At 40.7% G+C, this 13035-nt stretch overlaps 1 protein-coding gene across 1 annotated transcript; it reads left to right on the top strand.

Annotated features, from left to right (window-relative positions):
• Window positions 1–852: 852 nt before the first annotated feature.
• CEBPG (CCAAT enhancer binding protein gamma) lies at window positions 853–12493 on the top strand. The gene is made up of 2 exons (XM_037139145.2): window positions 853–1060; window positions 8268–12493. The coding sequence occupies exon 2, from the start codon at window positions 8364–8366 to the stop codon at window positions 8811–8813; it is 450 nt and encodes a 149-aa protein (XP_036995040.1). The 5' UTR covers window positions 853–1060; window positions 8268–8363; the 3' UTR covers window positions 8814–12493.
• Window positions 12494–13035: the final 542 nt, after the last annotated feature.

Genomic DNA, 13035 nt, shown 5'->3' with positions numbered 1-13035 from the left:
CTTAAGCGGAGAAGTGTTGGTATCACCATGGCCTTGGCGATGAAGAAATGTTTCCTCTTTCAAAGACTCAATTTTTCGGACGATAAGAATTGCTAAAGAGGAAGCAATCAAACCTATCATGAATGGCTGTCCTCCACCCAGCCTACGACTTCCTGGTTTTAAGATGCTTTCAGATCCTCCTGTGAGACTTTGATAAACCTCGGTTGCCATTCATTTTCTTTGGAGATCACGTCTCTTAATCTGTTCACCTGGAAGACATCACACTGAAGTCGCTCATGGAAAGTCAATTCGTTTTTTCCCAACAATGTACCGCAATCTGCAGTGTTACCAATGTGATATGAACGCTAATCCTACTCTGGGGCAATTTTACTGTATTCATTTTCAACAAGTCTGCAGTTGCTTTCACTGCCGTGAGGCCCAGCACCTCACTCCAGGCTTCGTCCGAGTTCGCGGTGCCCCACCTCCCGGGATGCCAAGTCTGGTAGGTCGTTCTAGGAGACTGTCGCTGTGAGCAGGGGAATCCCCGAGGACGTAGTGGAACCGAAACAGAACTTGATGATTCTATCAATCACCTCAGAACACTGTGCTTTCCAAACACAATGCTGCCTTCACAAAGCTACACTTCTCCAAATTCCACAGACACTTTCTCAAACAGCGGGCAGCCGCCAAACGCTCAGAGAGGAGGGACAGCAGGGAGCGTCCTGGGTGATTCTCTTCTCCCACCACGCCCGCGGCCCCACCGCCTAGGCCAACGCCTCCGCCACATCCCCGCCTCCCCGGCCAGGCCGCTCGCGATTGGCTGGCAGTGCTGCCTATTGCGAAGCGAGGGCGTGTCACTCGCAGGTCGGCGCTCCCATTGGTCTTGCGGTGGTGGTAGCGCGCGCGCGGCCTGGGCGAGGAGTGGAAGCCGGTCGCTGAGGAACGGGCGGTGGCTGCCGATTTCGTAACCATCTCTCCTCCTAGCTGACTCGCGAACTGCGAGGACTAGGTCGGGTCGGGCCGCGCCGTGCCGGCCGCTCGGAGACCAGGCCGCCTGGGGGCGGGCGGGCTGGAGGTGCAGGTAAGGAGGCCGCGGACGTGCGGGCGGGCTGGAGGAGGAGAAGGCCTCGGTGGAGCCTGCCGCTCTCGTGGGTGCAGACCCAGCCCGAGGTGGCACGGCGCGGGCCGCGGAGGCCGGCGGGTCGGGGAGGCCCCGCGTAGCCGGCGTTGCAGGCGGCGGCCCCGCGCGGCTTCTGACGCAACCTGCGGGCAACACCCGGCGGGGCCGCTGAGCTCATCACTGGCTGCGGCCCAGCGCCCGGGCGCCGCCCGCCGACCCCTGCTCTCCCCCGGGCGCCCCTCACCGCCGGCTAGGGATGAGCTGGGAGCCGAGATGCGTCCCCCTCCAAAACCCAGCCCTCAGAAATGTGCAGTTATGACAAGCCGGGCTCGTATTGGCCCCTGGGGATAAAGGGTGTTCCCAGGATAACAGGAGGTGGACCGTATTTTATTTTAGTGCCACATCGGATATTTCCTACTCCTCCAAAATTGCCCAATGTGGGGTCGTCGAGAATTCTGTTAAGTCAATAAAGTGGTAGTCAGGGATAGCACTTGATACTTAAAGGCGAGACTTTACAGACATACTATTATGTAACTTATGAAGCTATAGTTCTAATACCCTGCAGTTTACATAGGTGAGATGATGCAGCAACCACGAGTTGAATAGAAAAGAGGCAAGAAACGAAGCACATGAAGCACATCGTTAACATGGTGGGGGAAACAGTAGGAAAACAGCTGACAGAGGTATCTTGGAGAGGATGGAAATGCAGGTTTGAGGGAAGGGTAACCTGTTTTTCTAAGTAAGCTTTCATGTTTTTCTTCAGAAGGTTTAAGTGTTTGGTTCTTCTCTGAGGTTTATGCTTAATCTGGCATCTTAAAGTGTGTCAGTTTCAGAAAGGTTTTAATGTTAGGGGTTGCACAAAAATTGGTAGTTCTGTCTTTGAGCCTACTACACTCAATTGAATCCTTATTTGGAGAGCCTGTTCTTTAATTTAAATAGGATATGTGACTACTAAAGAAGTTTTGGAAGTAAAATACTATAAGGGCTTTCCATACTTAGAAATTCTGCATCCAAATTTTTGATATTTAAAGTTAAAATCTGGTCAGCTATTACCAGTTGAGTGGTATTTGGGATAAGCTGTTCTTAAAGTTGGTTGTTTCTGGAAGAATTTACTGTAAACAAGGCTAAATAATTACAGGATGCTAGTGAGAAGAATTTGCCAATTTCTTGACACTTGCTTCTTGTGGAGATACTTGGCTGATTCAGTCATTTTTAGTACCTGCCTTTAAAAACATTGAAACAAAACTTTATTTTGTTTCAGACTATCCTTTAAATTCACAATAACACCAGCAAGTGTTACCTGATCACAGTTCCTCCCTAGGGATTTTAACAGTGCCTGGTGGTAGTGCTTGATAAAGACAAATAGGATCTCATGGGGGCTGAATTTAGACTTAAAGTCTAAGATTGTCTGATCTGATCACAGTAATGATAAATGTAGGTAGCCACAATTCCATGTTTATTGTATATTCTTGAGAGGGGATGGCTTCATGGGTTCTTGTATTGATATCTTGTACTAGTAGGTAAGGTACTTTGGTCTCCTACTTTTTAGGCCTTCCAGTCCGCAGTTAAAAATTTTTTACATGATCTAATAGATATATATTTTATAAATAATGTGTGTGTGCTATTTATTGTGTATGTTGTAAATCAAACCAAAAGTGGGTTTTAAAATGACATTTAAAAAAGACAAATGAACATACATTTCCTTCTTATATTTATGTACTTACCAAATGTATATACCCTTCTTCATGGACCCCTGTTTTGGATCATGAAGCAAGCAGTGCAACTGAATAGAAATAACTGCTTGTTTCGGTGTGTATTGACTTTGACTGCTTACCTTGACTTCACTTGTAGTACAGAGTTATCAGGTCCTGGCAGTACATGCCTAAGAACTTGAGGTTATTAATTAGAAAACAGTGGGACTAAATAGAAAATAAAGCTTCTTAACTGAAGTGAAGCAAAGACCAGACAAGAATGATGTTCACTGTGTAGACTGGGGACCTTAATTTTCCTATTCACCTTTAAAAAACACACTGAAGTTTGGGTTAGTAAGACCATAATTTCTTAGTAATACTCTTGATTTAATTGCAGCTGTTTTAACAGATTGTAATGCTAGAGTATCTCATTGTGTAATATACTTTTTAAAATTTATTTATTTTAATTGTTGTTCAAGTTATGTAATACATTTATTAAAACATGTTTTCTTTTAGCCTTTTGAGACTGTATTTAACAAATATTTCTTGAGCATCGCCACTGTATATACCTAGCCCAGCACCAGATGCTGGACATGTGGAGATGAAATGAAGACAGAGTCCTGCCGCTAGGTCTCTAGTAGTCTACAGAGAGACACACTGTAGAGCTGACATTGACAAAGAAAACTGGTTAACGAATTGCACAGAAGCACAAACTAAAGAGAAAGCATGGTCCTAGAGGTGTGGATTTAAGAGGACTGGTAATGGTTCGGTATTGTTGAGGTGTGAAGTATAAGGGAGCAGGGGCTAGAGAGAGGGTTGATTTGATGCTGTTTGTGGGAGCCACCGAAGAATGAAGATTCTTGAAAAACAGGAAGGTGTGTGACACACTAAGGTTTTGAGTGTTAGATTGCTCTAGAGACAGTGGTTGGAGAGAACACTGCTAACCAGAGGAGACTGGTGCCCCTGAGAGATGATGTCAGCCTGAGGTAATTCGGTGACACTGGCATAGAGAGGTATAGTGGATGTAGTCTTTTTCTGGGTTGGGGTTAGAATTGTCACATATCAATGATTGAACAGATTTGGAGCAAGGCAGAAACATATATACATATTTTGGAGTATAGACATTACTGAGGAAATGTGAGTAAAAAAATTTGTTTTGGAGGACCAGGGAAGAATATCTGTACATATGCGAGCAAAAAAGAGACAAGAAAGTTAGGAAAATTCTTGACAGGTTTATTTATTTTTTTTAGGTTTATTATTTTTTTTAATGAAAAATTTTTATTTTTGTTTTACTCATTCTAACACTGAGTTTACAGCATGTTACTGATTTGAATGAACATTACTTGAATTAAGAAATCTGAATTTAAAAAATGTTACCTACTCTTTTTTTAAAGATCCATTGTTATCTTTAGTAGTGGCTTTCAGTGTCAACAGAAAAACACTTGGAGGTTGTATTAAAACAAGATTGCTCAGCCCTACTCCTAGGGCTTCTGATCTCTAGATCTGGTGCAGCTTGGGAATTAGTAATTCCAACAAGTTCCCAAATGATTATGTCGCTGGTCCAAGGACCACACTTCGAGCTCTGTTGCTCTTCAGTTTTTCTGCTGCTTCCTGCTTGAATGATTCACATGCAAGGAAACAAGGCACCACCCTGCTTCCTGTAGACTGAACTTTGGAATAGAATTTGTCCGCTTAGGAGCCACCAGACTTGCATTTAGGGTTGAATATCCAGATTTGAAATAAATTAATTTTTTTCCCATTGTAGGGCTCATATGTTTGTGGAAGGAACAAAAGCACAAATGACACTGTATACTGTAAAATGTATAAATTTTGGAGGCAGCTCTTTGCTGAGTATAGAAACAAAATGGATAATCTGTTTGGAGTTAAGTCTTTAAGACCATTTTGCTCTTTGAATCCCTGTACTTGGTTCATTTTCCTTAATGGATATCTCTTCCTCTTTATTTGTTTAAATATTAATCTTCACCCAGGGGTATAGTTTCTTTCTTATATTACTGATTTTTGAAAGGGAGGAAAGGAGGGGAGAGAGATATCTGTGTGAGACAAATGTCTATTGGCTGTTTCCAGTATGCACGCAGATGGGGAATTGAAAACATACCTTTTGGTGTATGGGAAGATGCTCCAACCAATTGAGCCATCCTGACTGGGGTGAACTATTTCTTCATTTTAAGAGCCACTTTCTTGGCTTGTCTTTGGTCCAAGTACTTTTTTAAAAAAACATTTTTTAGTTCTTTTTATTATTCTCAGTTTTTCCTTTCTTACAGTTTTACCAGTTTGATGATTATTTTTTGTTTTTCAAGCTAAAGGGCTCATTTTCAAAACCTGGCCTATTCAGCCTAGTATCTTGCTTGGCAAGATGAGTCAGACTGAGGTAGAAGAGCCCTTTCCTATCTTTGGGTACAAAAATGGGCATGAGCATCACAGAATTTGGAGTCTTTAATAAGAGTTTAGTGATCGCAGTTCATGGTATATTGTCAGTAGGAAGGTGTTTTACTATTCTATATTCCCCTTTGTTGTTGCTGAGTTGACTGTAGAGATTAGCTTTAAAGACTAAAAATATAAGTGGCGTATGAAAAGTAAGAATATAAGATGATTATGATTGTTGAGATGATCCCAGTAAATAAGATAATTATGACTGTTGAGATTATCCCAGCAGAGGTGTTAAATGAGTTATTAAAAATTGAGTAAAACAGCCCTGGCTGGTGTGGCTCAGTGGATTGAGCACCAGCCTGCAAACCAAAAGGTTGCTGGTTCAATTTCCAGTTAGGGCAAATGCCTGGGTTGTGGGCCAGGTCTCCAGTTGGTGTGAGAGTCAACCACATGTCGATGTTTCCTTTCCTTCCCCTCTGCCTAAAAAATAAATAAATAAAATCTTTTAAAAATTGAGTAAAACACTTATGTTCACTTTATACCAAATAATTATCTAGGGAAATTGTCAAGCGTCCATTACTGAAGATAGACTTGGAGTAGGTGTCCCACAGGGTTTGGAAGGAAGCTTTATATTCTGCCTTAGTACTGGAGTGAAACAGATGACCCACTAGCTCGAGGCTGCCTGCGTGGCTTAAAAACAGTTGAAAATAATGATATAAAATTTTTTTGGTTGTTAAATGATCTTTAATTGAAATATTTTCCTGTGTAGTTGTTTTGTTAATTTGAGAGAAAGGGAAGGAGAGAGATTAAAAAAACATCAATTTTTTTTTGTTCCATTTATTGATGCATTTATTGGTTGATTGTTGTATGTGTCCTGACTGGGGATTGGGACGGTGCTCTAACCAACTGAGCTATCCAACCAGGGCCTTCCTTTGTAGTTCTTTTTTTTTTTTAAGGTTTTATTTATTTATTCTTAGAGAGGGGAAGGGAGGGAGAAAGAGAGGGAGAGAATATCAATGTGTGGTTGCCTCTTGCACATCCCCCATTAGGGACCTGGCCTGTAACCCAGGCATGTGCCCTAGAATGGGAATTGAACCAGCAACCCTTTGGTTTGCAGGCTGGCACTCAGTCCATCCACTGAGCCACACTAGCCAGGGCTCTTTGTAGTTCTTAACTAGGTAAACATTCCATTGTATCACTGTTGATGTCATCTATGATCTCATGAATGTGGCAACCATCGACATTGCAGCCCACAGATGGGGTGGTCCCCAGGATCTCTTTCATGGTTCCAGAGAGTTCTCTACCTAAAGATTGGTGCTGTATTTGTTGGACAGTGTTGACAGTCTTATCAAAAGTGGTATTTCCACTGTGCTTAATGTTTATTTGGTTCTTTCTGTCTCTTGGTGGTTCTTTGAGGGCTTTGACGATCAGGGCAGATGCAGAAAGTACTACCTCAGTGTGGGTCTGTCTGTTCTAAATGGTCACCTTCACTGTAATCCTCATACCCTTCTAATCACCAGTTGCTTTGGTGATGCCATCACCAACCTTTTTTGAAGACTGATCTTGGGGGCCAGGGCAGACATGGCACCGACTTCCCCACACAGTGCAACTCACACACTGTATATGCACAGTATATGACTAGTCTTGTGGGGGCTGAACTTTGGAGGCGTGGGGGGAGGTGGCTGGTGTTGGGTTAATCCAGGTCTGAGATGACTGAACAAAGTTGCACTTAGACCTCCTCCAAGCCAAAACCCAAAGGGAATATGGACTTTTTAAAAGTAAATATTTTAAAAAGCAGATGTATAGACAGTGTTTATACAGAAATGCCTGGCTAAAGGTTTGGGTGAAGCTACTGGTGTTTTTGAGATGTACTCATTTGAGGCATTTCATAATTCTGGCTCCAGGTTTTACCATGATGTAGTCTTAGCAGTTTTGTGAAAAGATAACAGGATAGTTTTATGGGTTATAACACTGCTTTCTAAATTTTTAGGAATGCTATGACTTCTTGGTGGACATGGTTCACTCAGCCAGTTTGTCTTGAAGTGGCTTTACGATAATAGGACAAGTATGGTTTCTGACACATCTTGAGGCAGTGGTAGTGACCTAGTTGAATTTGTAGTAATCCAAATATGACTAGTTTTTGAAACTGTGACTTCATTTGTACCGGCAGCACTACAGTTGTTGCAGAGCTGGCACGTGTTCTGAACTCCTTCAGCAGTGATGTGGTTGCAGGCACTTGCCTCTGCTCTACTCCCTCTAGCCTGAGTCCCGTTACCTGCACTTCCTGGATGCATTGTTAGAGCTTTTGTTTCTTTCCTTGTGTTTTTAGTTTGATTATGTTTAGATGTGTTTTTAAGTTAGGTCAAGAAGAAAAAAAACACTATTAGAAGCATGGTGGGGTGAGGAAACAAATTGGGTTTCTCAGAGCTCCTAAATCTTTGATCCAAGAAACAAACTTAGAAAATCTCTGTAAGCTCGTAATGTTTGAAGTTATTCAAAATTTTTAAATGCCAACAAACACCTTTTCAAAATATCCCATAAAATAAGTCGTCATTGATGATTCACTCTCTGCATGTTAGAATAAGAAACATGCAACTCTCATAGTCCAGTATTCCTGCTGAATGCTGGAGTTGGGGCATTCTGCTGCAGCATTCCTTATGACTTCAACAAACAGTTGAAACTTTTTTCTCCTTTCATTGCAGGTGTCTCTTCTATCATAATTGAACTCAGCTGTTCCGTGATTAAACCAAACATCTGAAATTTCTTTCTGGCAGATTGCCAACTAATATTACAATGTGCTGCCTAATTAGGGATATTCATGTGTTTTTCTCCCACTTTTAAAAACAGTCACAGATGGGCAGTACCCTCAGGGATTCAGGTGGGCTGAATTTGGCCTTATGGTGCTTCTGTCCTAACTTACTTTTCTCAGTTAAATGGTTTAGACTTCTGAAACATCGGAACAGTTGACAGCTCCTGTAGACTTTTCTCAGCATAGTCAAATAATGTTGGCTTGCTATTAGGTACATGCAGGTTTAATCTCATTTGATCTTGTCATTTCAAATTTTTAATGCAATTTATTCTTTAACTAGGTACATGTGAAGATTTCTTGGCAGTGTAGAGTGGAAACAGTTGATCACCTTGCCCTCATTTCTGCCTGCTCTGTGTTGGCGAGGGAGAGTGCCCAAATGAGCAAGATATCGCAGCAGAACAGTACTCCAGGAGTGAACGGGATAAGTGTTATTCATACTCCAGCTCATGCCAGCGGCTTACAGCAAGTTCCACAGCTGGTGCCCGCTGGCCCCGGGGGAGGAGGTAAGGCTGTACCTCCAAGCAAGCAAAGCAAAAAGAATTCACCCATGGATCGAAACAGTGATGAGTATCGTCAGCGCAGAGAGAGGAACAACATGGCTGTGAAAAAGAGCCGGTTGAAAAGCAAGCAGAAAGCACAAGATACACTGCAGAGAGTGAATCAGCTCAAAGAAGAGAATGAACGATTGGAGGCAAAAATTAAACTGTTGACTAAGGAATTAAGTGTACTAAAAGATTTGTTCCTTGAGCATGCGCACAATCTTGCAGACAACGTGCAACCCAGTAGCACTGAAAATATGACAAATTCTGATAATACAGGACAGTAGACTGCACCCCTTTCCAAACTCCACACCTTGTGGCTTGAACATTAAAGGTGTGACAACCTAAATCACTCATATCAATGATTGAACATTGTCTTGTACCTTAGTCAAAGATCCACTGAAGGTTGTTTTCCAGGATCAGCACTGAAGAGTTGATTAGCTAAAAATGTTAGCCATGTAATTCAAATTTCAGGTTTTAAATGTTATGGGATAAAGAAACAAATTTTTAAGGTATATGGTAAAAAGTCCCAGACCTGGATATTCTTAATAAATCCTGACTTCTCAAGAAAAGCTTCTTTTTTAGGTTGACAAAAGGAATGAGGAACTGCAGGTCATGCAGAAGTTTCTTGGTTTTAATGGATATGGTTAACTGGATTAAGAAAAAGTGAATGTTATCTGTGTTAATCTATTTGATTTTATTCAAAATTACGAATTAAAAATCTTTAGGGCTGTAGAAACCAATCACTTTGAAATGTGGAGTGATTTTATGTATAGCATAAACCTTGGTTTAGCATAAGTAGTACTGTTTCCCCCACAAGTACAAGTTTTTGAGTAGTGATGTCAGGTTAAGTAAAGAACCCATTGTATTCTTTTTGCCACAAATGGCAGTTTGCAGCCATTGGGCTTAAAAACATAATACTTATGAAGCAAATACGTTTTTTAAAAAATGAAAGTAAAGCACATTAGAATTATGCTTTTAGAATACCTTTGGGTCCTTCGAATTGGCATTTTTTGTATCCTTAAAAAAGAAAAAAAAGTCCAAACAACTCAGTAGTTTAGAGAAACTTTACCAAAATTTTAGTTTTTGCAGATGCTAATAAAGCATTTAAAAAATACTATTTTGACAGCCAAATTAGTAAACAAAATGTTTTAATACTTTGATCACATAAGCTACTGGTTAGGCTTTGGAATATCAATTCAACAGGTAGTTTCTCCTGTATTCCGATATCTGCCCCCGTGGCCAGGAGTTTTCAAGACAAAAATTTCTTATGAGGGACTATGTGGTGTTTGAACTTAATCAAGTGATTATTAGGAAAGTGCTTTATCAACTCCCAAAATAATAGTCTAAGAAAACTTGAAAGTGTAAGGTTTAACCTTTAATTTATTTCACTTAAACACATCTTTTTATTTTTGTGATACTTCTTTTTCTAGTTAGTGGGCTGTTCTTCCAGACTTTTTGTACCGCTGTTTCTGTTATGTGTATGCTTTTATATCCCATAAATTATTTTAGGAAGAAAATATTGATAAAACTCAGGATATTGACCTTTTTATTGAGACTAAAAAAATGGCAGTCACTAAAGTCAGGAATCTCTAGTCTGATTTATATCAATGTTGGTAGTTTTGATTGTCCTTGTTGACTTTTTTTTAAGTGGCAGAAATCTAGCTAAAATTTATTCGGCTCTGTGGGGTGTGTCTCTCTCTCTCTCTCTCTTTGTGTGCCTGGGCTGGTGACAAGAGACTGAGTCACATCTGATAAAAAGTTTATGATACTGGGTATCTCATTTGAACTTAGTTATTTTTGGCCATATCACTGGTTCATACTAGCACTTGGGAGAATGTAGCCAGCATGTATGTAACTCAAGCTGTACTTTTGGGTTGGTGGGAGAGTGCTCTGTGTTTTTCCTGGGTAGGAGACATCACAGCACTCTGAAACCCAGCGAAGCCATTATTAAGGCCATGAGCCTCTTGTGCAAGTGACAGGAGCCCAGTGTCCTATGAGAGGCACTGTCCCAGGAAGGTTAACTCCCAGTATAAAGCCAGGAGACAGGATAGGTGTTCATCTTAAGGTCCATCACCACTGTACTTTGGATGGAATGTTGATCCAAAGTACACCACTGTACTTTGGATGGTAATAGATGTTTTAAATAACTAACTAGGAGATACCTACAGGTCCTACTGAATCTTTAATAGCTGATCAATGTTATATAATTAACCTAAATGAAGATGCAGTTGGGTCATTTTAATCTTAAAGCACCTATAAAAGGTGTTATGGACATTACAATCTCTTACTACAACTTTCAGAAGTTGATGTCTCTGTGGAATTAATGGTTACCAGTTATATGAATTGACTTAACTGCCTTAGAAAAAAAGGCTTTAGGGAAATAATCAGGAATGTGTACTCAATATTTAAAATCAGAACATGAAATTGAAAATTTGGAAAAATGGGTTCAAGCTTTCTTGTTACCTCTGCAAATTAAACTTTAGCATAAGCAGTCCTTTATGCATAGGACAAAAATGTTAACTATTGCCTGGACCCTTACTGAAGTATTTGAGAATGCAAGTTTTTAGTTTGATAGACTTATCAGTATAAAATTGAGGGAAATCAGGTATGGGGAATGGGTAAGTTTAGAGCTTTGGGAACTAAAATGACTTGTAACTTCTGTGGGTTACTTTTGAACCATTAGGATTTGGTCTGCCTTTGCTGGCAGGTCCAGTTGTTTAGGAACTAGGCTTTAGTATATCAATTTCGAGCTGTATCTGAGTCTTCGGGGATGGGTGCTTTCTGACTTGTCTTGGCTGCAAGTGGTGAAGGATCAAGAGCAGTGCTTCCTGGTGTCTGCCCCTTTCAGTTTTAAGGGTGTGAGCTCAGATACTTTGGACATTATTACAAGGAGTAGTATGATTTTAATAAAGTATGTCCAGAACATGGTCACAGACCAGTCATGAGTGTGAAATCCTCAAATTTACATAAAAAGTAAAAGTGTGTACAATTTAATATTTGATAATAAAGGAAATTGTAGCAGTTTCTGGTATTTCTTAATCCCCTTTAGAGGGGATTAAACACTTAGCACTCAGTGCTTTTTGATGCCTTAGAACTAGGAAAAGTTGTTTTTGTTTGACAAAAGCTAGAAAGGAGAAAGTCCATTTTACAGCTGTTAGACCTGACTCTCAGGAAAAAGTACTTGTTCCTTTTGTTCCAGCCTTCCTCAGTTTGTGAGATTACTCTATTTTTTTAAATATAATTTTATTTCTTTCAATGAGTTTGAAATAAAATAAACCTTTGGAATACAGAATTTCATTGTGGGTTTCTTTATGTTAGATACCAAGAAAGTGTCCAAGCTGTCTCCTGTCCTAGCTCGGGGTTGCAGTGAGGTGGGGCTGGGAGGGACCAACGGGCATTTTGTCCAAGTCTAGGGAAGTTTAGACTTCCCTTAACTGATAGGAACATAGTTTCCTGTGAATATAGAGTGCCTCTTGAGTTATAATTCTCCTGTCACCTGGTCTAATCTAAAAATGTGTATTAGAGAAAGCAATAACTGGTATTCGTGCTTAGATACATAGTATCTCAGTGGGTGGTTTCTATTTACAGGGTGGTAGGAAATTTATTCATAAAGTAGGAATGTCAAAGTGAAGCTTTCCCCCTAATGATATAATTTGTGGTATGTATGTAATAGTCTTCCTTTACATGATGCCATGGACTGTCTATAGAAACAAATTCATAAATACTGAGTCCAAGAAGCTGGTTTGAGTGTTTCAAGATAAGATGCCATTTAGATGCTTTTCTTCTATTTATGTCTTGGGAAATGTACTCACAGCATCTTATAATCATTTCAATGGGTAGTAATGTTCCATTTCATTTTTACGAATTGGTTGTAATTTAGAATCCAGTATCTTATCTGGGGGAATTTTATAGGCATGATTTGTGAAGGTGCCAGCTCTTTTTAATAAAAGTACCTTTAGACCTACTGCTCTTTCACTGCCTGTGAGCGTCTGAAGAGTTCATATGCATTTTACCTGTACTCAAAGGAATAACCAAGCCTGAATGCTCTTTCCTGCAGTATGCCCACACTCCTCATAGAGCTCTTGGCCTGAAGGTCACACAGAGCCTTCTAGAGAATTTGGGGTTGAAGAACTGGGCTTGAGAATGGAGTTGTTAGGCAGTCACACATTAAAACATTTTTGCAGCCCAAATATCCAGGTCTTGCCACTGCCTTTGAAGCAGCTGTTAGAACCAGATGCTCTTCCACATCTCCACCATTCAGGTTCAGTTCCACCTTTCTAAATGTCTCTTGTACCTACCTGCCTGCTTCCCTTCCCCTCCCTCACCTTCTGCAGAATCATTCTCCTCTGCCTGGACTTGGTCTCCCTGGACCACTGAGTGTTCTCCAGATCTTTGGTTCTGCATGGCACACAGGGTGAGGCCCAGCCTCCTGGCAGTGTGGCTCCACTTGATCTTGCCGACTTCATTTCCTTCCATCCTGTCTCATCACTCACTGCTCTGGCTGCA

The sequence above is a fragment of the Artibeus jamaicensis genome, unplaced genomic scaffold (assembly GCF_021234435.1).
Source record: "Artibeus jamaicensis isolate MK-2021 breed Jamaican fruit bat unplaced genomic scaffold, CSHL_Jam_final contig_589, whole genome shotgun sequence".
NCBI lineage: Eukaryota > Metazoa > Chordata > Mammalia > Chiroptera > Phyllostomidae > Artibeus > Artibeus jamaicensis.
Note: the sequence above shows the minus strand (reverse complement) of the source record. Positions and strands in the feature narration are given on the sequence as shown.

What these genes read in the sequence shown, in the direction of transcription:
- CEBPG (XM_037139145.2), top strand. Translation starts at nt 8,364, where the DNA reads ATGAGCAAGATATCGCAGCAGAACAGTACTCCAGGAGTGAACGGGATA.